Source organism: Choristoneura fumiferana, chromosome 6 (genome assembly GCF_025370935.1).
Source record: "Choristoneura fumiferana chromosome 6, NRCan_CFum_1, whole genome shotgun sequence".
Lineage (NCBI taxonomy): Eukaryota > Metazoa > Arthropoda > Insecta > Lepidoptera > Tortricidae > Choristoneura > Choristoneura fumiferana.
Window position 1 is genome coordinate 17,315,117 of NC_133477.1, and position 24,925 is coordinate 17,340,041.

The 24,925-nt window shown below is 36.6% G+C and overlaps 2 protein-coding genes across 2 annotated transcripts in view; both read left to right on the forward strand.

Moving 5' to 3' along the window:
* LOC141429235 (uncharacterized) overlaps positions 1 to 4,489 on the forward strand; it is a 60,714-nt gene extending 56,225 nt beyond the window's left edge. The window contains exon 2 of the mRNA XM_074089510.1: positions 1,437 to 4,489. Within this exon, the coding sequence (XP_073945611.1) occupies positions 1,437 to 2,031 (595 nt within the window). The 3' untranslated portion in view covers positions 2,032 to 4,489. The remainder of the gene's footprint in view (positions 1 to 1,436) is intronic.
* Positions 4,490 to 6,645: 2,156 nt separating this feature from the next.
* Positions 6,646 to 24,925, forward strand: part of LOC141428730 (alkylglycerone-phosphate synthase-like) — a 31,884-nt gene continuing 13,604 nt past the window's right edge. The window contains 2 exon segments of the mRNA XM_074088744.1: positions 6,646 to 6,895; positions 16,101 to 16,187. Coding sequence (XP_073944845.1) covers positions 6,717 to 6,895; positions 16,101 to 16,187 — 266 coding nt within the window. The 5' untranslated portion in view covers positions 6,646 to 6,716.

The following is a 24,925-nucleotide window of genomic DNA, read 5'->3' on the forward strand; positions in this document are numbered from 1 at the left end:
ATCGTCATCGTTTTCACCACTTATTTCTGTCACAAGGAATGAGATGAGGTTAAAAAGAGATGGTGAATGCGATCGCGAGCGCCAGAACTTTAGACAATACGGCCACAGGTTATCCTTCCATCTTGTTGGACGGTTGTGCCTGGGTCTTCGAGCGTTTCAACCGCTATCAGTTTTCTATCGCTTATAAGCAATGAGTCAGGTAGAATGGAAGGATTTTATAAAACGATATGATCGACGCGTATATTTTTTTTAGATAATTTAATACTGGCCGTTTTGCTGTCAGTTTGATTTTCTTCTAACTATACAATAACGACGAAGCGCAAAGTTGACTAATTTAATACAAATTATGAGTTTAGAGTTAGATATCAGTTAGAATAACTGCCTTAGCCAGACACACGAATATTTTGTGGAATAATGAAGGTAAATAAAAAAAAATGCGAGCAACTAATTTAAAATAAAATAAAAAATCTGCACAGTTTCCTTTTTTTTCTCCAAAAACCTTCTGCAAGTTGTTAGAAAACTTTAAAAAAATGTGGCATGAAATCGGTACCTAAACTCGTTTTGAAGTTATGACGTAACCAACAGAAAAAGGGATTAATTTTTGTAATCTTATACATAATTTATGATAGATAAAATACGCTTGCACCACACAAAAAATGATTAGTGTGGTTAATTACACTCCAGTACTTAGATACAATCTTGAAAATAATTCATTCGTGAATGAATATTCAATTATTCATTTCTGTTTTTATTTGAATATTCTCGAAATATTATTTATAATAAAAATCATGTATATGACCACGAGTACTAAAGATTATCGAATTATGATGATAATCGAATATGGGTAGTACTAAGAAAGAACTTACTTGAAGAGGTGACTAGGTATATGAAGCAAAAGCAAGCACTTAATGAATATTCCAAACGTGATGAAACCTCAAGTGTCCCAGGGTATACAACTTAGCCGCATTGTCTATGCTAATTGCTAGGCGGAGGACGCATTATGTTGGCACCACTGCTTTTATTTGACTTTTCAAGTTCCATAAGCTCGGCAAACATTACGGTGTCAATGTACCTACAGTGAGCTTGAAACTTTAACTTGCAGTTCAACTTTTATGCATCTTTCGCATATCATGGTATTCGAAATACAAACTTTTAGAATTACATTAAATAATTGTTTTTTTTTTGTTAACTTTTGAATTGAACTTCATCGTCATTTCATGTAGTCATTTAGCTGAAAAAAAAAACATGTTTTATTTCTCTTTATTAGCTTCCTAAAATTTACTGTCAGTAACTATTGAGTTACAAGTAGAAAATGAAATTAATTTCTGTCTCGGCGGCGATGTCTAGCCCAGCAACATGTTAATGACAGCGAGAAAATTATGCGACGAATGTAAAATATTATTCAACTTACTAATTGTAATTCCTCTTTGTTCCAGGTTATCGGCCCTACTGATCACGATCGCAGCGACATGCGGAGCGCCAGCATCGTCCTCCAGCCGGGACAATAACCTCACCGACGACAAGAAAGAGCCCAGCACGCACGACCTCCTCAGCTCTCTCGGTTTAAAAAAGCTAAAAATACCAGCCGCTCACCACAGGAAAAGACTAGCAGAACAAGGCAGACGACACGCCACAGGAGATTCCAGAATGTTCGTCATAAAACTGCCCCCAAATACAAGCTACTACACACATTCAGACCCCGCACCTGCTGCAGCGAGAACACTCCCCCTCCAAATGACAGGCAATGGAAAACCAGCCAGGGTTTACCACTGGAACCTGCCAGTGCTACAAAAACTAGCCAAGGACAGACCTCAAGCGAGATTCGACGACGATATCGTCGATGTAGAAAGCACCCCAACGTGGCCTAAAGGCGCGAATAACCACCCGAATTCCATAGACGCTCTGGCGTACTACGTCCCCGCTAAAAAGCCATCGTTCAGGAAATATTACTCCGGCAACGGCAAACCGAAGTCGTTCTACGTTCTGGAGAAGAACAAGAATTCCGCGCAGTACCATAGACTGCTGCCATAATTTTTTTAAATTATTGGTAAGACTATGGGCGGCCGTTAAGTAAGAATAAAAAAATACATAAAACTTGGAGCGTCTACGATGTAAACGTTTGCAAGTAACACGCATTTTAAAGAGACTGGTTCTGCCTTCTTTCTTTGTTATTTTCTATATTGTATAACTAATATTCTGCCCTCCTAAGCCAAAGGCGCTATATAAAAAAAACGCTTTTCTGTGTTTTAAGCTACACTATAGTATTAATAACTCAAAAGTGTTTTTTTTTAGATAGCGACTTTTGGTTTAGGAGGGCAGTATTGGTAGGTTCAAAACTTACTGGCTCGATGGAATGAAGGATACCTTATAATTAGATTAGATAACACACACAACAAGTACTTATTCAAATAGTGCTTATACATCGTGAGTTATTTTCTTCGGCTTAGTACCTAATTGCTTGCTAAATCAATCAAGTATTGGGTAATTGGCAGTACGAAAAAGTGTCCATGTCTGAATTTTATTACTTTTCTAACTATATTAGATACCTAAATGAATGTAAGGTAATCATCCTCGTAGAAAAGCTTCTCTCGGAGCATAGCAATTTATTATAAACTGATTTCTAACTTAATTCACCAATTAAAAGGCTATTTGTGGGTTGTCGCGACCAGTTATTAGAAGTTTACCTGATCTCTTATCACGCGTTGAGTTTAAATCGCTGCCACCGATTCAAGTAAATTATGTTTACTTGCTCCGGTTTTGCATAAAGTAATTGGTCTTTTTATACGACGGTCGACGTTTATCTTGAAATGGTGGAGAAATTCTGAATTCCCAGGTCGAATTTGAAAAAGTCAGAAGATTGAGAAAAAAAACAATGGAAGCAAAATTTACCTTCAAACACTTAAGAACCCTCTTTCTACGTGTTTCGGAAAAAAAATGATCTTCAGTGAATATCAGTACCTAACGCAATCGACGTAGCCAAGTAAACTGCAAAAAAATTCATAAAATGGAATTAAAATGTAAATTTCAATGAAAATTGCTCCTTCTGACGAGTTGTGAAAAATTATAGATTTTGGTAAATGCCCCAGTAGGTAATAAACGTCAGTAGATTCCTACTGTAAAAACCAGTTTAATTAACATTTTTTTTTTTAATTGAACTGTGATCTGACGACCTGTAAATTAAAACTTTAATAATTATTTTCCAGTGACTGTGTATTGTAAATAATTATAATTATATTATAGGTGCATTCAAAATTTTAATATTATTATTTTTCGGGTTACGCTACGACAATCCTATTAAACACAATAACCTATTTTATTTCACCCCCGTTCTTATAGAAGAGTCCTCGTACTATAGGTGCATAATTATGCAGGTGCTTAATTGTATTATTAAGACTGCGACACGAATTTAGACTTGATATTTATACTTAATACTAGGATTTTCCGTCAAGTTAATACTTAGGTACCTATACAAGGTGTTAATTAAATAATTGAAAACCAGACAGTCGTTTGCTCCGAATCAGTAGAATCGATTACACTATTTTTTAAATTAGATGGTGTTTGTGTTCTTAAATCCCTTTTTTATTGTGCCCAGTCTAAAAGTTTACGTGCAACAGGCACCATTAAGTATTTTAGCGAGGTTGCATACTATTTCGATAATTTAATACTGGCCGTTTTACTGCCAATGTGTGATTTTCTTCTAAAAACGTCAAAGCGCAGCTGACAAATACAAATTATGAGTGTAGAGTAGTGTAGAGTTAACAATGAAGTAAAATTACTGACTTAACAAAACACACGAATATCTTGTAAAATAAGGAACGTATTCAAAAATAAATGCAATCAACTAACTTAAAATGAAAAAATATTTTTGGGGTGTCTGAGGTTTTCAGTTATTTGATTAACACCCTGTATACAGAAATAAAATACGAGTAGGTACATATATAAAGTATAAAAAATATGTCCTTGTGTACTTTTGAGCTGTATTTTTTTTTATCGAATTTATTGTATTATTTATAATTGGAAGTTATGCAAAATATGTCATGTATAAAATAGTCCACTCTTTAATATAAGTCTATTTGAAAGTTGAAAAAGCCAACATTGCTTCGGATTTTCGGCTATTTCACGAAGCATTTAAGACAGGAGCAATCAACTTACCAAACAATGAAACGTATTACGAAATGACCCGGAAATAAAATTTATGAATTCACTCTAGTGGTGTTGGCCCCATTTTTGTTATTGATCAATAAAAAACATAGAGTCAACCCTAAGTGTCCTATCCAGTTACCCTGAATCGGCATAGACTATAAGGTACCGTAAGGATGGGGACATTTGGCTCATTTTGCAAACCACATAAAAGAGTCTATCAAAAATGAAGTCACTTTAGGGAAACAAGAATGAAAATCCATGAATCGTAATCCCTAAATAACTTTTTTATTTTATTTTATTATAAATTGTGATTATACCTATCTTATATGGTATTGTTACTACTAGTATCTAATATTAGTTAGTTATTCTTCTCAAAGTGTCTTATTATTTAGGCATCTTCTTTAATTTACAGCGCCTTGGTATAAACTGTAATGCTGTAAATTTTCATTGACTGGTAAATAAATAAAAACAAATAAAACGTAAGCGGTCTACCAAAACCAACCAAATAGCAATGCCATAATTTTACAATAAAAGCGATTTGATACGATGATAAAACCCTGGACCGAATTAATCCCAAATGGCCAAAGTTACCCTTCAGCACATGTCTTTTACATTTTCTGTATAAAATTTTACGATCTCCTGTCTCAATTGCTTTGTAGTCGCTTAATTAGGTATCTTTTATAATATAATGAAATGATGAATATCTACTGAAGTACTGATTTTAAGATTCTTGTAGAACATGCATTTATTATTTATGCAAGATACTGTTAATTATCTTTACATTTTAAGATCCCTTTAAATTATTTAATTTAAGACGTAAATATAAGTTGTTATGCTATGATAAGATATTTTGTACAACATTTTCTAGTTTCTAGAACTACTTATCTAATAAATATTTAGTAGAAAATAATTTGTTGTTTTTTGGGGTTCCGTAGTCAACTAGGAACCCTTATAGTTTCGCCCTGCCTGTCTGTTACGTGTGTACCGTTAGTACTAGAAAGCTGTAATTTGGCATGAATATACCTACATATCAAACGAATGTTGGGTGGAAAAATTTGATAAAAATCTGAATGGTAATAAACCTAAACTTGGAAGATTCCGTAGGTACACAATACGAAATCCTTAGAAAAACATTACTTGATTTGTCCATAATGGCTACGGAACCCTATCCTGGGCGTGTTTGACACGCTCTTGGCCGGTTTTTTTTAGCTTAAAACTGACCCGTGATCAATCACGATCCATAGGTACTTATCACATCTGATGGAAAGTGCAGATCAAAGGTGTAGCCTATTCACTCTAGCCCTGAAGATCCCTAGTTTGCATCCATCTGGAAGTATAGACGATGGAAGAAAATTACAATTTTTGGCAGTTCACATTAGACTTGAGCTTCTACAGACGGTTATTCTTAAATACACATTTCTACGTCAGAATAACGTCTTAATTCGTTTAATATTTGATTTCGTTTTGGTATATTACTTTATGGTTTTTCACGCGAACAACGGACGTCCGTTGCATTGCTAATGACAGCATTAAAATGAAAAAAAAAACATGTATTATAAATTAAAGCTTGACAATGCACGTTATTATCGAACAGAAACACATTTTTTAAGTTATCGTTAAATATAACAGTTATAAAGGTTTTAAATTCAAGATTAGACAGAGAAAGACTTACTGTACTATCATGTGACGTCACATGCAAGTAGCGCCAGGTACTAGCTTCATAGAGAAAAGAGACAGATATGTATATAGATTTTCAAAAAATCGTTATAAATCCAATTTTTAAGAGAATTCATTTTTCTATTTGCTAAACATTGTCTGTATATCTATATTTTTATAATGATATACAGATTATGGTAAATTCAACAGTTGTCAAGTACCGTATTAATCAATGAAACCTGCTAAGTACCTAATTAATTATACCTACTTAGTAGCTTTCAGTATTCACAAAATATTATGTCACGCTAGATGTCGTCGCAGTCAGATAATTAATGCGAATTATATTTCGCCGTGAACAGGAGGCCTCATCGGGCATACTGTAGATAGGATAGGTCTATGATTTTACAAGCTTGCGTAATATTTTAAAATCTTTTATAGGAGATTCTGTCCCAATCGTTGCAGGGGGGCTACTTCGAAATTCAAAAATCGAAGTTCGTATCGTACCTACCCGTACCGTCCTGCTGACGCTAATTATTTAGTACGAGAGTGCGAGGGACAGTACGATAGATACGAACTTCGATTTTCCCCCAGCCAGGCGCTTTCGTTGATTGATACACAATTCCTTTTTGGAAAATAATTTAAAAACAGTAGTGCTGCCATCTATTTAAAATCTGTTAAACTACTGAAATAACAGGACGTCACCTTGCTCAAATGGTTCAATGCTAACATGATAAGGTGGCGCTGCAATCGACATTAAGATAGTGTCAACCGTGATAACCAGATGGCGCTTAGATATAACCACCCCTATCGCTGCTTTACCGACCGAGCATTTGTCACCACATGCGCGGCAGGCTGCGCGATTTATAAAATTCGTACCAAATGGGTTTCCGACAGAAATCTATAATCATCGCCTAAAAATGTCAGCTGCATCTGCAAGCAGCTCAGAAGTAAACGCGGAAAATGTTCATAACAGGAACATCGGAATAGGTGATAGTGATAAAAATAAAACGTCCAGTGTTAAAAAGAAACAGGATGGAAATATAAATAGTGGGACCAACACAGTTATAAAAGTAAAGAGTGTTATTCCTAGGCGAAGGTGAGTTTGTTACAATCAGTAGTTCAGTACCTATTTATTTCTAAATCCTGAGAAATAATTTTAGAATTTCATGAGCTACATGTTGTGTGGATTATAATAATAAAGTTAATAGATTTATTAGGCTTTGGAATGTTCAATGATACGAATAAAGAGCGTTTTGTTAATTTGTTTAAATTTGTACTGCCGGCACCAGTGACCTGCTCCATATCTCTGGATATAATTAACTAGGCGTCCAACTAAATATAGACCAACTCCATGCTGTTTTGAAATAACAACGAGGATTACGCAGTGCAGTGTGCACTTTCGTTTTAAGTACTCTTTCAAAAAGTTTTTATTTTGCCGCGCATTTTATCGGTTTCGCAAGAGGTCTGACTGAAGTGTTTTCTTTATCATCATTGGTGAAAATGTGGTTTCAAAGTCCTGAACAAGTCTCTAAAAAACTAAACTAAACTCTGAAAGGGACTCCGAAACAGAGGTAAGTAGCACCCTTAGATATGTTTGTTCAGGACTTTTAAATCTATAACATATCAAAATCTCAGGATATTTAACGGAAACCACATTTTCCATACTTTAGGTCCGTGGGTTCTTTACTGACATTAAAAGCACAATGTACCATAGGTACTTATACGTAAAAGTACCTTCGCCCAGTCATGGTTAATAAGACCATCCCAAATAATATTGGAAGACTCACAAAATTCGTAGTAAAAATAAGTTTTACTATCTTATCTCAAGATAAGGTGTCTGACTGATATTATGTGGCGTACTCATTTTAATAACATGTAGTAATACATAATTCTGATAACCACGAGCTAGAGGGTGCGCCAGAGATAGCATAACATTTCAACTCCGATTATTGTAAGACCGAAAAAAAAACATCAAATTTTAATCATGACCATCACTAATCATCATATATTACTTATTATATTAAATCTTTCCGGTGGCGAATGCACTAGTTCCAAAACGCACTATTAGTCAATACACTCTAAATTCGAAAGCCCCACTTCTCATAAGAAACTAGGCCCAAAACACCATATTTCCCAAAATACCCCAATTGTGTTCACCTGTAGGTGGCGTAATACTTTATTCTCATAATGCATAGTTCTCAAAACAATCTAGTTCCAAAATACCCTAATTCTTTTCTTTTATTTTCGAATGACTCTTTGAAATTGCTTTCAGCCGTAACCGTTACCCGTTTTTACGCCAATAGTATTTTTGCAAAAACAATTTTTATTGAAATATTATTTTGAGCTATTTACAGGGTGTAATCGTTAAGTGTAGCCAGGTGATAGTTCCGTAAATATATCTGATATCAGAAAATTTCAATAATTTATCGTTAACTATTGAGTAAAATTACATTAATAACTTTTTTTTAAATAAAACTAGAAATATTAAAAGTATTAAGTTTAAACGCTTCCATACTTAAGTACGACGACGACTTCACTCCTTAAAGAACGTCGGTGTCGTAAGAGATAAAACCGCTTGAGATTCATTATTTGCACGAATAAACTGTAATAAAATACTAAAACTACCGTGTATGAAATAATAAAATCTAACATTTATTTAATGTCTCGCTTTTGTATTCATTTAAACCGTCAGATAATAATAGATCGTTACGGCTGAAAGCAATTTCAAAGAGTCATTCGAAAATAAAAGAAAAAGAATTAGGGTATTTTGGAACTAGAGTGTTTTGAGAACTATGCATTATGAGAATGAAGTATTACGCCACCTAAACTCCAATTCAATAGAATCTGACAATCCTGTAGACACTTCCAGCCTACTAATATAAACACCGGGCTGCCTAAGGCTTTGTGATGTGACTATTATTCTTTTTTGATTCCTTTTAGATGATAATTGCAACAACAGGGACATTATGTAATCAAGTGTGCCGCGATAGGGTGTCTTAAATATGTAGAAAATTGACAGATTCTATTGAATTGTACTTTACAGGTGAACACAATTTGGGGTATTTTGGGAAAGGTGTATTTTGGGACTAGTTCTCAATGGTTCTCGTGTAAATCGAGAATGAGCCTTTTTGGAAATATGGTGTTTTGGGCCTAGTTTCTTATGAGAAGAGGGGCTTTCGAAATTAGAGTGTATTGACTAATAGTGCGTTTTGGGACTAGTGCATTCGCCACCGGAAGTATTAAAGTCTATGTTGCTGCGATTATAACTCTGGAATTATTCAAATTTGTAACGTCCGTCAGTAGGTACTCATAAAAAGTCATAATCTCTTTAATTTAGGTAAGTACTTACTTTCCTACTTATTCACAAAAAAATCGACTGCTTTTCTACAAAAGCATAAAGGGTCGGTTACAAAAATGACGATAACTACAAAACCCTCTGTGATAACTTCTTCTATTAAAATGAGTTTAATAATAATAAAGAGTTTTGTTATTTACGTTAAGTTAACTTATGCGTAATTAAATTAGCTTTAATGTAGGTACAGTCAAGGGCAAAGATATCGACACGGCCAAAGTTGCAAAAATATGTATATCACGGCCTTAATTTTAAGTGCATAAAGTCGTGTATACTTTTTTTTGTAACTTTGGCTGTGTCGATATCTTTGCCCTGACTGTACTTTTTAAATCAAGAAAATAAAATATCTTTAATAGTTCAGGACTATTGCGATTTTAGTAACCGACCCTTTATTTTTGCTTGTCAGTGTAGATTAGAAATGCCTCACAAAAACGATTGTGATCTGTCACGAGTGGCCACCAAAAATATTATAAATCGAATTAACAACAGCTGTGTATAAATAAAATCTTACAATAATCCAAAGACGAATTTTCGGTTCTAGCCGGTTTATAAGATGGACCTTTGAGCTTATTTCTTGTATTTCTAGTGCCATGTGGCTTATCATCGTTACGAAATATAATATATATGGCGAAAATCGCATAATATATATATTTTACTAGCTGATCCCCGAGGCTTCGCTCCCGTAGAAAAATAAAATATTGATTAGCTCTATATTCCGCGAGAATTTCGGAAGAACATTTATCTAATAGTACTCAATACCTGACACTGACTGAATTTTAACGACCGAATAGTCCAGTCCAGTTAGAGAACTTGACTACAAATCTTGAGGTCCCTGAGGTCCCAGGTTCAATCCCAGGGTGAGGGCAGAATTATGTATGAAAATTTCGAATTTTTCTTCCTGAGTCTTGGGTCCTTAATATATATTTAGGTACGTATGCTTCTCTCTATTTTAATCAATTATGTGTATCCATTGCTTAGTACCTGCATAAATATCTGCCACAGTGCAGCGTGCAAAAATATCTGACAAATCCTACCGGGCCTAGAAATAGAGTCGTATCAGATATTTATGCACGCCGGTTTGTTGTGTCAGATATTGGTGCTGGTGTCTGTACCCATATGATAAGTTTTGCTTCTTTGACACTAGGTCAATTGGTGTCAAGTTTCCCGTGATGTTTATTTATTTATAACTAGCCTTTACCCGCGGCTTCGCACGCGTAAACTATTAGGCCTAGCACACGTCGCTCCGTTTCGACGTGAAAGACGGACAAACATACAAACACACACACTTTCGCATTTATAATAGTGTGGATTACTAATGTGATCATTGAGGATATATAGGTTAAGGTAAACGGTTTTGTCAAATTTAAAACCTAAAATTGCTATAAGTGGCTCCGTAGGGGTAACGTTTCGTGTGCTCTGCCTACCCCATTTGGGAACACAGGCGTGATGTTTGTGTGTATATGTGTGTGTGTGATCATTGAGGAACAAATTGGTTAGTAAATATGTACACTCAAACCAACTGGATCGTGACCCACTGTGGCACCTTTTCGTAGAAAAATTCATAGTGACGTCGCATTGTTTGAGAAGGGAATTTATTATAACACTTACTGTGAGTCAGGAATCAAATGGTCCGACTGTACCAGGGTGGAACATTCGTGCTACCAATGTCATGTTGACATCCCATACTTTTGTCAAGGAAATCATAGTGGAATTTATTGACAGTATATTCGACGAACCTACAAGAAATAAAAAATACGCCCTTGGGTGTAATATACGTAAAAAAGTTCCCTCATCAAGTTAGCCTGCATATTATACGACACTATTCACGAGCAAGTGTGATGAAAAATCTATGGAAGAATTTACGTTTTGACAATTCAAAAAGTATGTATTGTATTGTAGCCGATTAGGTATTTTTCATCCGCCATTGCCTCTCATATTGGTTTTCTTGGATGCTTTTTTACATTATGTTACACTTGAGTCTTTAGTGACAAGACACTGGCAAAATTGTCCTGTGGTGGACAAAGCAATATTTAAAACATAGAGCCTGATTAATAGGGCACTAGGCAATATGGACATTTAAAATATCTAAAGTTAAAACGAATCGAATGATCTAAATATCTACAATCATATCGATCGACGTCTGAAATTCCTAAAACTGAAATATCGAACGGCTAAAATATCGAAAGTTCAAAATATCTACAACTGAATAATCCTCCACATATATAATATATAAGTATGTAATAAAAATAATATGTATAATATATATGTGGAGGATTATTCAGTTGTAGATAGTCCTCCACATCGGTTTCGATGACGGCGACCCTGACTAAATATATCCATTGTATAAAATTTTGCAAAAACAATTATAATAACAAAGAAAAACACTTATTTTCTATCGCAGGGTGCACCATAGACTTGGCCTTGTGAGTTTTATGTATAAAATATAGGAGGGCTTAACCGTTTAGCCTTTAACCGCAAACCGCTAACAAGGATGGTCATAAAATTTTATGTATACTTACCTGACCTAAGCATAGAGCAAAGTCATTTAGAATGGATACTCCATCGAATACCGAATATCGGGTATGAACCATATCAGCTCGCATAAATAGTTGTTGCAAGTCAGAATGTATTGTTTGTCATCATTATTTTTTCTCTGAATCCAATAATGGTTCCGAATTGTTGTAAAACCAACCTAACCTAACCTACAGTTTTTTTATAGGATGATCATTTAAAAATTTCGGAAAAATTTACGCTTTCACTGGGGAAAAATTATGACAAACAATAATTCTAACAAACATTACATTATAACTTGCCACAATTATGCGAGCTTTGGCGCGGCCTCCAGGGGTATAGTGCCAACAGGGCTCCCCGGTTCCCGAGAACCCAGTTCGTCAAGAGTTGATCAGGATAATAATACAAAGAGTGGGAGTGACGGCGTAATACAAATTTAAATAAGAGCTACAGAGAAAAACACAATTCTCAAGTCACAAACATGGTTTGTGGCAATGAACTGCACCAATGTGAGTATAGCTCAGTTGATAAAATTGAAAAAAAGAGGACTCTACTGATGTACCCTTCTAACATCTGTTTGTTCTGGGCGATTCGTTTGCCACTTCCTGACAGATGCAGGTAGGAGTTTCATTTTGAAATTAGAAGTTCTAATAATATTTTTGCAGGTGGTAGGACCTTGTGCAAGGTCCGCCCGGATTGCTACCACCATCTTGCTCGCTAATCCTGCCGTGAAGCAGTAGTGCTTGCACTGTTGTATTTCGGCGTGGAGAGTAAGACAGCCGGTGAAATTACCTTAGGCCTCTAGGTTGGCAACGCATCTGCAATACCCCTGGTGCTGCAGATGTTTATGGGCGGTGGTGATCTCTTACTATCAGGAGACCCACTTGCTCGTTTGCCATCCAGTAGAATAAAATAAAAAACAAGCTTGTATATAACTTGTCACAATTAATAATAAGTCGTTTTTATACAGAGCTAAAACATTTCAATACTGCCAACCTCGTTTCTTCCGGATTGTGGTCGCCACTCGAGGAAATTTCTCCCCCTACGGTTATCTATCAAAATAACCTGTACCACTACCATACCATGAGTTTACAGTGACCGTACTCGATAGCGACGGCGTAAATTATTTGTAGAGGCGCTGTACAATTCTCTATACAAATAATTTACGCCGTCGCTATCGAGTACGGTCACTGTAAACTCTTGGTAGTGAGTGGTACTGATCAACTTGAATAAGTTACTTTATAAAATGTCCATATCACTATAGCAGCAGGGTGAATTAATTAATTTTACCTAATAAATTTGACCTTTTTAGGGTTCCGGAGCCAAAATGGCAAAAACGGAACCCTTATAGTTTCGCCATGTCTGTCTGTCTGTCTGTCCGTCCGTCCGCGGCTTTGCTCAGGGACTATCAATGATACAAAGCTGTAATTTTTTTGGGTACCTCACATAGACTTAAAATGGGGGTGATTTTTTTTTCTCATCCAACCCTATAGTGTGGGGTGGGTTTTTCGATTCAGTGATTTGTTTGCGAAATATTCAACTTTACAGTGTATATTTTCATTAAAATCGAGCGTCCCCCCCCCTCTAAAATCTAAACCGGTGGGTGGAAAAATTTGAAAAAATTCAGGATGGTAGTAAGTATATCAAACTTTCAAGGAAAACTATAACAGTTAAGTTTGCTTGAGAATTATTAGTAGTTTAAGAGTAAATAGCAGCCTAAGGTATAAAATATACCTAAACTATGGGAGATTCCGTATAAAATACGAAATCCTTAGAAAAATATTACTTAATTTTTTCGTAATAGCTACGGAACCCTATTTCGGGTGTGTTCGACACGCTCTTGGCCGGTTTTTTCGTGAACAATTATCATGTCATGTCCGCGATATTATTGTATACGTAGCAAATGACTTGCATTATAAATCGATTGACTGTGCAAATCGTGAGACAATGAGCACAATATCCATTATTAATCCCTCCCCCTTTCATCGCAATGCTTCTACGAATTCATAAGACTGTCATATTCATCATCATCATCATAATGTAATATCAGAAGTAGGCCGTCCACCTGGTGGGCATAGGCCTACCCCAAGATAATTTTGCTGCAGCAAATCGTCTACATAGATAAGAATATGAATAAAGCGTGATAAAGAAGGTATTTATAGCGTACTTATCTCAATAGATTGTCCTTTTTTGTATAAAAATAAAAACGTACCTGATGTAGTTCCGATGTCTTTATTGCATTGCATGTTCCGATCAAGTGTGGACTTAAATAATATCATGATTTTAAATTGGTGATCAGGAACCTACCAATTTTTCTAATTCAGTAGGTACATATTTAGAGCGATCAGTTTTAAGTCGCAAATACGTGATAAGTACATGGAACCAAACTTTTTTCTAAGATATTTTCCTATTTCGAAAATAATTTTATGACAAACTCATTGTTACCGTACTAAAGTTTAGCCTATGAGCAAAACTACCTCTTTAAAAAGTTTTTGATACTTACGAGTAACTAAGTAGCGTTTACCCGCGTCTTCGTCCACCAATAATTCGTTAATTGCTGTCCCGTGGAAACTGCAATTTTCCGTTATGAAAACTATCTTTTCACACCTCTCCTTCAGAAAAGTAACTTTTCCTCCCTGACGAGAGGGAGCAAAGTGCAACTTTTCTGTTCAAGGCTTTTCTAAGTGGTTTATTGCAAATGCCATTTTTTGAACTTGATAAATGTATAGCCACGCCATTTTCTATGCTGGTTGTTCTTTAATAATATTATCTTTAATAATAATAATATGTAGATATTTTGTTTTCAAGTTTCTTAATGCTCAGTGTGAAAAGTTGTATGAGCCACTCGTGAGCAAAATTATTTTCATCTTGGGCGTTAACACTTTAATCCCTCATTACGCTCAGGATTCTACTTTAGAATCCCTCGCTACGCTCAGGATTCTATTGTAGAATCCTTCGCTACATTCTGGATTCAATGTACGCCCTCGCCGTAAATACACCATTTTGCTCCCTTGTGACACAAATAACTATTTGACCTTTCCAGGGTCTCACATTATCATTCGTTATCTAATCCGTTGAGCGATTCGACAATGTATGTAACAGCTAACAGACAGACAGGCAGCGAGACAGACTTTCGCATTTAGAGCGCTTTTGTCGCGCGACTGAAGCGCTGCACATCGAATCCTTTCACATTACAGCGGCTGTAGCGCAGCTAAGTCTAATAGGTACTAATATTACATATGCGAAAGTGTGTGTGTTTGTATGTTATTATGTTTGTCCGTCTTGATTTTTGGCATGGAGATAGTTTATAGGCCAGAGAGTGACATAGCCTACTTTTTTAGAAAACGTGGTGGCCTAGTGGTTTGGCCTATCACCTCTCAAGCAGAGGGTCGTGGGCTCAAACCCCGGCTCGCACCTCTTGAGTTTTTCGATATTCATGTGCGGAATTACATTTGAAATTTACCACGAGCTTTGCGGTGAAGGAAAACATCGTGAGGAAACCTGCACTAACCAGCGAAGCAATTCAATGGTGCGTGTGAAGTTCCCAATCCGCACTGGGCCCGCGTGTGAACTATGGCCCAAGCCCTCTTGTTCTCAGAGGAGGCCTGTGCCCAGCAGTGGGACGTATATAGGCTGGGATGGATGGATTATTTAATGAAAAAAAACCCTGATAACTCACGTCTTAAATCGGGTTTAGCAAGACAAGTTTCGGGCTAATTCGTAGAAAGAAAGAAGGAAAAAAACATTTACTGTCCATGAAAAAACACATACCTATTAGTGAGAAGGTACATGCTCAGCTATGTGCAAAAGGTACAGGTTCAGCATGTGCGGTGAGGACTATGCTCTCTATGTTTGCTTATTGGTAGCCCGTCCTTCTTCCTTTTCCTCGGTTTATTCCATTAGATGAGGTAGCCTCACGGTAGTTTCATGTTCAAAGTTGGCAAGGATTCTTTGTTTAATACGGTATTTGACTACTCCTGAATTTGCCATGTCTTATATATTATTATGAAAATATAGCTATACAGAAAGTGTTTAGCGAAGAGAAAACATAAATCAGTTGAAAATTGGATTTGTAGTGATTTTTTGAAAAATCTATATACCTATCTCTTTCTCAAACGCTTTTCTCTATGCAGCAAGTATGGCGCCACTAGCGTGTGACGTCACATGCCAGTATGTCTTTCTCTGTCTAATCTTGGATTTCAAACCTTTATAACTTTGTTATTTGTAAAGGTAGCTTAAAATTTGTTTCTCTATTCGATAACAGGCATTGTGAAGTTTTAATTTATAATACATATAAAAAATAGTCAAATACCGTAAACATTCGTTTGCTCCGTTTGTTATAATTTGGGGGGCTATTAATAAAATCGAAGTTCAAATTTTCCACTTCGTAGTATAGGGCCTGCTCCGATGCTTCATTAATTATTTATTACTTTTACAGACAAGACCTGCTAAAATGGTACGGCTGGGGCTACAAGGACTCCATGTTTCACCTAAACGACGAGACTGCCTCATTCACCGGCGACAAGTAAGTGCTAATCTAGAGGATTTCAATACTAACTAAGAAATTGACAAAGCACGGCTCAGAAAATCAGGAGCTGCATTAGTTACTTAATCTATGCCTAATACCTACCTATGTACTTGGATCTCGTTTCATATACTTAAGACCGAACACAGCAGGGCTACTACGAACCTCGAAACTCGAAGTTCGTATCGTACCCTCCCTCTCGCTCTCCTATTAAATAGTATAAGTGTCATAGGGACCGCACGAGCACGATACGAACTTCGAGTTTCGAGTGCTACTGCCCTGCAGGCTTACCGATTCCGAAAATAGCGAAAATATTTGAAACTGGAAGACCAGAATGCAGTACAAAATCATACCTACCGACCCGGGTCGGCGAGAATGCCCGGTCAGCAAGCAATCGGCAGTATCACCGATCAGATCATTCTGACCTGTCGGCATGTGTGTCGGTGTCGGTGTGTGATGATGAACCCGGTTTTTTTTGTTCTTACAGAACAGAATCGGTTTGTAGGTCCGTGACTGGCCTAAATGTCTCAAAATCACGCACTGATTTGCTTACTTTTAGTTTTTAATTTCCAACACACAAACAGCTTAGGTTATTATAAATTTGACGCCAATGTCTGTCGTCTGTTTGTAGCATTGTAGCTCTCAAACGGATGGACCGATTTCGATGCGGCTTTTGTCACGTTATGCTATGTTTGACAAAAATCGGTTCAGCTGATATTGAACTTAGAAATGACAAATATTGACTGGCAGAGGTCCACCCACGGCTAAGTCCTCCTTTGTACTTAGCACTTTTTTGTAACATTTTTGTATTTTCTTATTGTACAATAATGAGTATAAAAAAACAAACAAACAATGTAGAGGGTTTTTAATTTTTCTACGATAATTAGGTTATCTTTTGTTTATTTGATACTATCCCGCGTCATAAATTTAAAAACTAAATTTTCAAAATTAGAAACAATATCTTTCATTCATAACTGTCCTTTTGGGGAACGCTTCCCGTGACTTAAGACTGCTTTATACCTATTATATTCATTCATGTGTTCGGTGAATTAGAGTACTGAATGTGAAAAAAACACCTTGACCAATTAGCGGCAATGTCGTAAATGTCATAATCCTGTCACACGCTCGTCGTGACCCATATCCATAATTAACCTTAGGCAGACGTAAGAATAAAATACCAGTACGAGTATAGTGAAGTGAGGTAAATGACATCTCTGTGCCAACTAGTAGCCTACAAACGATTGTTTTGTTTTCTTCAGCTGCCAAACTTTAGCCGGATATCAAAGCGTCATAATTGGAATGTCCCAATTTTTGACAACATATAATAAATCGAAAACCATTTGGAGAAATAGACTTTGTGAAGCGTTTTCAGAAATCAGATTCCAAAAAAGTGATAAACTGAATTAACTAAACAAAATTTAAGTAATGACCCTCATTTGACCCCTGCGAAGTCTCGTCACAAAGGCAGTTATAAAGCAGGTCTACACTCTTAAGCAAATTGACAGTTTGAAATGTTGCTGTCCTGCTTATAATAGCAAAGAGTGACAAAGATAGAACTTTAATCACATGATGCGCACCCGGTTTAAAACAGTTGTCATTTATCGTAAAGTCCGAAATGTATACGAGTATTTCTAATGTATTTTAACAAATTAAATTATTAAATTACTACGTTACAAGTAAATACAAAATAATTTAAATATCAGATTTAAATAAAAATATTTATTTACTATCACACCATTAAACAAACATAGGAATAATCGAAGCTAAAAGAAGAGAAATAAATAAAACTATTTGTCATGGTTCATTTAGGACCCTAAGCCGTGTTTGAATTATTGTCAAATTGTAATGCCACAGATTATGTTATGTACGACCTGATTTTTTCTAGGCAATGGAACGTGGCTGTCTCACTGTGACGTCATCCAGCGTATTTCGTAAAAAAAATATAAAAAATTAAATACTCATCCAAATTCAAAAAAAATGAAAATGGTATCTTAAAATATCCTATTCTTTCCAAAAATAAAATAAAAACTATAGGTTATATTTTTTGGTGCATCCCAATTATTTGATTTCCTACCAGACTTCCAGTGTATGCCTTTTTCATCCTGAGAAGTTTTAGGATGGTCGCGTAATGTAATATTTAAATTCTACTAATATATGATACTTAAATGAGCAAGTTTGTGAATGTTGGTGCCACAGCAGAGCGTGCAAAAATATCTGAAACTTTATACCGGCCCTAGAAATAGAGCCATATCAGATATTATGTACACTTTGTTGTGTCAGATATTGGTCCTGATGTCTGTTCCTCCTGGAGCTGGACATGATCTATCCCATCATAGCTCTCCAGGCTGACAACGCATGGGCAAACCTCTAAAGTTGCGGACGTCCAGGATTCCATAAGGTGACCTACTTGCTCATTTGCCACCCTATTTCATACGAGTACAAAAGGAGAAAGAGGTTCTTTTGAGACTCTTTTATCTTTACTAGCACAGTTCAGACTTCAGATGCTTAAGTGATGACTGATCCATGACCATCGAGATCTAGTGCCCGGTGACGTCAACAGGTCGCAGCCAGTTCAGTTCAGATCGGCTAGTGGGTAGAGTGCTAAATTGACGTTTCCGTCTAATTTGTTGCTAACAGTTTACCTTGTGGGTATCCTAGTTTTGGCGCCACATTACAGTTGACTTTCTTATTAGCTCAGTACAAAGTTAATTAGATTATCAGACAATATAGGACATGTATTTTACAAGCTTTTACTTTGTTTCACCTGTCCCGTTGTCTGCCTGTCGTGTCTGTAGTCAAATCTTGCAAGTTCAAAAAATTCGACCAACTTTCAGTAAATCTAGGACTGACATCCTGGTAGTCCAGCCAGGATCGTCTCCGCAGGACGGAACAATACAATACAATACAAAGACTCTTTGTTCTTTAACTCTTCAGCGGTTAATGGCATCGACTTGAAATTTGGTATGCAAATGTAGTTTGGGTGCCAGCCAATGCAAGTAAAGTTGACAAAATACAGCAAAAAAAAAGGTTGTATAAAAAAAGTTTTTTTTTCAAAAACTTATTTTAAAACTCATACCAGGAAATAGAATAAATCAAAATTAATAAATTAAATAAATAAAACAAAAAATAATCCAGATCTCTCCGCATTGTACTTGGCCCAAACGTACCCATTACCCCAGCGTCATTGCCCCGTTGTATGGCCAACGAGACCCGCTGGACCAAGTACGACCCGGAACGGGGGTCCCCCCTCTGTCCCTCATCCTGCGGCCAAACTCACACACCAACGACCTGGCGTCCACCCTCCAGGGGCCAGCCTTCTCGACCGCAAAAGGCACTAAGTCCACATTATCCCTACTTCCCTACTATATATAATATTATAAATGCGAAAGTAACTCTGTCTGTCTGTCTGTTACGCTTTCACGTTGAAACCACTGAACCGATTTTGATGAAATTTGGTATATAGATAGTTTGAACCCTTTGGGTCCTTGGATCAACATAGGATACCTTTTATTCCGGTAGAGGGCGCCACCGCGCGATAACCTAGATCCACGCAGATGAAGTCGCGGGTATAAGCTATACTAGTCGATAAATGAGAAGTATGTATGTATGTATGTATGTATGTAAATACTTTATTGTGCATAAAACACAAAATAATACAAAAAGAAAACAACAAAACAAAAGAGTACGAAGGCGAACTTATCCCTAAAAGGGATCTTTTCAAGCTAACAAAACAGGACAGGAAAACTTAAAGATAGGAGAAGTCGCTATGGAAGCTGAAATCCCACGATAAGGCTACGTTCCACCAGAGATGTGCGAGAATGCGTTGCGAGGAATGTGTTTTCATGAACCAATATAAACACCTATTTACCTACCTATCTTGCTCCTCTCAAATATTTCACTAGAGCTGTGCTGTGCGAGAATAAACCAAGTAAATGAAGCGTTTCCATTGATTCATGTTTATGAAACACATGCCTCGAAACACATAAGGGGCCTTCATTTATTACGTAAGACCGTTTTTGCCAGTTTTTCACCCCCTTGTAAGAAAAAACAAGACATGGTCGACCCTCTCCCCCCCTAAATCGTCTTACGTAATAAATGTATGGCCCCTAAATACTTCTCTGATGGAAACGCAGCATTCTGTACTCTGTCGATCAGCCATCAAAACATATATCAGCTAAAGCCGTCAAACGTTTTAGCCCGATTGAGGTTTGTTTTTTCCATTTGCCCATGTACCGACATTCGTACTCGTGTATGTCGTAAGATGTAACGAATTTTAGATGTTTGCTCTGTACTGTATGATTTTGGGGCCACTGTGTGACTTACGTTTAACGTATTATTAGCATTAGCTTAAGACCTTGCATAGCAGTTTTAAAACCGTGCACAGTTCTTGAGGGCCTACTCCGAAGTTCGTATCGTACCGTCCCTCTCGCTCTCGTATTAAATAGTATAAGTGTCAGAGGGACCGCACGACACGAACTTCGAGTTTTGAGTTTCGTAGTAGCCCTGCTGCACTGATGATAATGTCACAATACAAGTAACCCTAAAAAAATGTTTTTTTAATTTTTTATTGTACCATTTTGCCGCATAGTTTACATAGTTTATATATCCGTGCAAAATTACAGCTTTCTAGCATTGATAGTCCCTGAGCAAAGCCGCGGACGCGGCGGACGGACAGACAGACAGACATGGCGAAACTATAAGTGTTCCGTTTTTGTCATTTGGGCTCCGGAACCCTAAAAATGAGATGCTACAAATTAATTTTACTAATGTAAAAAGCTACGCGAAAAATTGCGTCAAGTGTAGGTACCTACCTACAAGATTCTATTGAATTTTGTTATTTCGAGGTGAAATGCGATGCGATGAATCGCTACAAGGAATTTATGCATTTGAGGTAAAGATCTAAACAAATCGGTAGATATTAACGAAGGTGTCTGTTTAAAGCCCAAGTCCTATCTTGCTGAGAATAGACCCGTAATAACCAGCAGAAGAACATAATAATTTTTTCTTCCAACTATGCTTTAATTTCATCATAACCGCACTAAATACCCAGCACAAAGCGGGACTTTTCTGCTCTAGAGCAGAAAAATGTACCTATGAAAATCCTTTATTGCATTGTTTTAGTTTTTTTTTAATTGCACGACCAAAGAGGTAATCTAAGTATTTTTGCTATAAAATTAGCCTGCATAGTGTAAAAAAATCTAGTGTTAGGTTGGTCAACCTGACGGTTTTATGAAATTTGACAGATTGCGTACAAAAAATTGTTGCTACCAATCCTACCAAAAATAGTAAGTAGCCGTATATTTAAAAAAAACTTTGTGTGTTTGGTTGGCCAACCTGAAATCGAATCGCGAGTAAAAATATCTGCTATATAATATACTAACTCTGTCAAAAAAAAAAGAAATTAAAAAAAAAAAAACAAATTGGCGGGAACCTTGCGAATTTTCCGTGGACATTTTTTGAGAGTGCGAATGTAAACCTACAAAAATGGAATCATTGAGTGCTAGTGATATTTCTTTCCTATTACTTGATTAGCATATTTTTTTTTCGTCTACTATTCCTGTAATAGTTGAAAGAAAAGCAGATTATGCACCTCGCATTAAGTAATTTATATTGCCCTCGTGCTTTTCGATCGGGACTCGGTACAATAATTAATAACTTTCTGCTTGGTGCAACAATCTCCTTTTAGCAAATTAAATTCTTGATATCACTCAGAATCTATTAATTTCAATTCAGAATCTAAGCATGTGCTCTTTTCCCATACGTGTGACGTACTCCACACTCGCTTCTGACCTTTTATGACACTGTGGTGCTTGTGAAAGTCTATTTTCGTAGAAAATGTCAGTCTGGAGCATCAGTCCGACCAGAATGATGGATTGAACTGATACCAGAATGAGCGTGGAAACCAATATAATTTCGTTAGGTAAACTTACTGCTGACAGAAAACATATTAAGGTCATTCAAATCATTGCATTCGCTTTAATGAAGTAGGTATCCGTATAGACGAGGGAATAGATTAAAACACTATTTCGGAAACTCTACAAGCGTTTTCACTTCTCATGCTCTAAAAGTAGGTCAATATAGCCTCACGAGGCGGGAGTAAAGTGAGTACTTTAGTCCCTAGGGAGTAAAAGTTTTTTTTTTTTTTAATTTTCTTCGAGTGACTTAGATAAACTCCATCAGCCAATACTTGCTTAGTTTTTGGCATAAAATAAGATTGTGTGTGGACCATGTTCATGACGAAAATGTTACGTTCTTAGTCTACGTAGTCTTAGTTCTATGCTTTTTCCGCAGAAGGTGGCGCCATTCTATATATTCTAGTGTGTGTATGGACCATTTCGCCGCGGCCGATGCGATTGTGTTATATCTGTGTCTGGTTGGAAAAAAGCCGCGAAAACTTTGAAATTGTTGTAGAGCGTAAATCATAAACGATTAAAATAAATTGATTATTCTCACAATGTCGTCAAGTGATAGTGAAAATTATGATGTCGAGCAAAGAGCAAAAGACATAATTGATAATCTTTTGCCGCCGAAATCTAGAAAGATTTATTTAAAAACCTGACCTATGAAAGTAATGTCCTTAAAGGACTGGAGGAATAAGAAACGCATTAATTCTTTCACAGAAAGCGTTTTCTCGCAATCGAAGAGAAAAATAGAGTTTTCACCTCGAGACTAAAAGTCAATATAAACCCTCGGATAAATAAATAGACAGAGGCTAACCAAACCACCTCGGGTATATATTGACTTATTTTAGTCCCTCGATAAAAAATATACTATATCAAATCTTTTAACGTTCTAGCATTTAAGTTTTTGCGTGCGTAATGTCCTAGATTTTGCTTAATATTTATTATATTACACAGATGATCAGAATTGCAACGCAAATGATGGCTGCAGAGTCACAATAGTCAATAACGCATCATTGAACATTGTCGTGTGGCACAGTGTCAATAATAAAATTTATGGCCGTAGTAAAATAAATACACAATGTAACGCTTGTGTTGACAGGCGTAATGCGTGAACTATGGACTTCTATCACATTCGTGTTATCGTTTGTGCACCGATATTTAAGGCGGAAACGTACCACGCCACGTCGTCCGACGCATGTTTCTCTATCTGCGACTGACCATAGTAAATATATGGGATATGGGACTGATTAGTACGACACGCGTTGGCTAGCGTTTCGCAAGCGTGGCGTGGGGTCGGGTTTTAATAGTATGTTCGCACCTTTATGTTTGAGGGAGAGAAGAATTTAGTAAGGGTTCACAATATCTAGCATAGCTTTAGCATAGTAATGTACACTGAGGTAACTCGGCCGTCTAGTGGTCTAAGGTAAACAAGGCTACGTTTAGTGCGGTGCAAAAGTTAAATTACTAAATATTTCGACTACCAGATCTAACGGTTTACTGAAGCGAAACCGAGGGTAAGGCTACATAAAAAAACTAAAAATCTATAAGTAATATTAGATCATTATTATTTAAAGTATTCACAGATCATTGCCAAGTAAACCGTAATAGGGCCTTCACACTCGCACGCCAATTGCGTACACAGGGTGTGTCTTGAAGTAGGATTAATACTAGAGATGGGGTGACTACGGACTTTGCCGACTAGCCGACTAATCTGCGCTGATAGGACCGACTAATCGACAACGCTGATCTATGGTGTCGGCTAAGTTCGGGTGCGATCGGGTACGTTCGCTTTGGTTCGCAGTGTGTGTGTATTGTTGTATTGAATTTGCTTGCTAAACCGGCCCGGTCTTTCATATGATTCATATCACAGCAAAAAAGACACATTGTGTGAAACTAACACAATCCTTCCTCCTCCTCCTTCCTTCCTCCCTCCTCCTTCCTTCCTTCCTTCCTTCCTTCCTTCTCCTCCTTCTTCCTCCTCCTTTGATCCTTTGTTCTCCTCTCTGTGTATTTGTATTTTTATTTTTATGTGCAATAAAAAGTTTACATACATACATACTAACAACTGGTGCTCTTCATTAGTACAGTCACCAGCACCGATATCAGACACAACAAAGCGTGCATCTGATACCACTCTATTTTCTGGGCTGGTAGAGCGTGTCAGATATTTTTGCACACTCCGCTGTGGCAGATATTAATGTAGGTACCTAATATTCGGAATTTTTAGACGGAAATTGAATGTACTTTCCTTTCCCCGTCTAAAAATGCCGAATATTAGGTATCTTTTGCCGACCAGTCGCCAATTATTCGCCTATTATTAATGTGACCAATAGTTGGCTTTACTGAGCGAGCAGTCGGTGTACATCTCTATTTATGTTTAATACGCTAAAATCCTAGTTGTAACTATATTTACTGACACATACGCATGTGTTATAATGTCGCCTATTTGTGTCTATATTGGCTGTGCTATAATATAACAGCTACCTTTATACCAAATTTTAAGTTTCTAGGATATTTAACCGGAAGTACCTACCCTACAAGTTTCTCTATTGTAATTGTAATTTTTATTTTTAGCGACATTTGTAAATATATTGAATTCAAAAAAGGAATGTCTTCAATAATTGGGTCCCATAAGCACCAAATCAGGGTCTGATGATTGGATCTTAAGGACATCGAGGGAACTCTTCAAATGTTGTAGGGACAACTAATTGGATATATTTAGTAGTAACTCGTGCATTTGCTCTTGAAAATCATCATTTGGTGAAGTGGAACTGATGATGAAGACCACAGTTGACCATCGGCGTTACTACTCAATAACAAGTATTTCATGGGTTG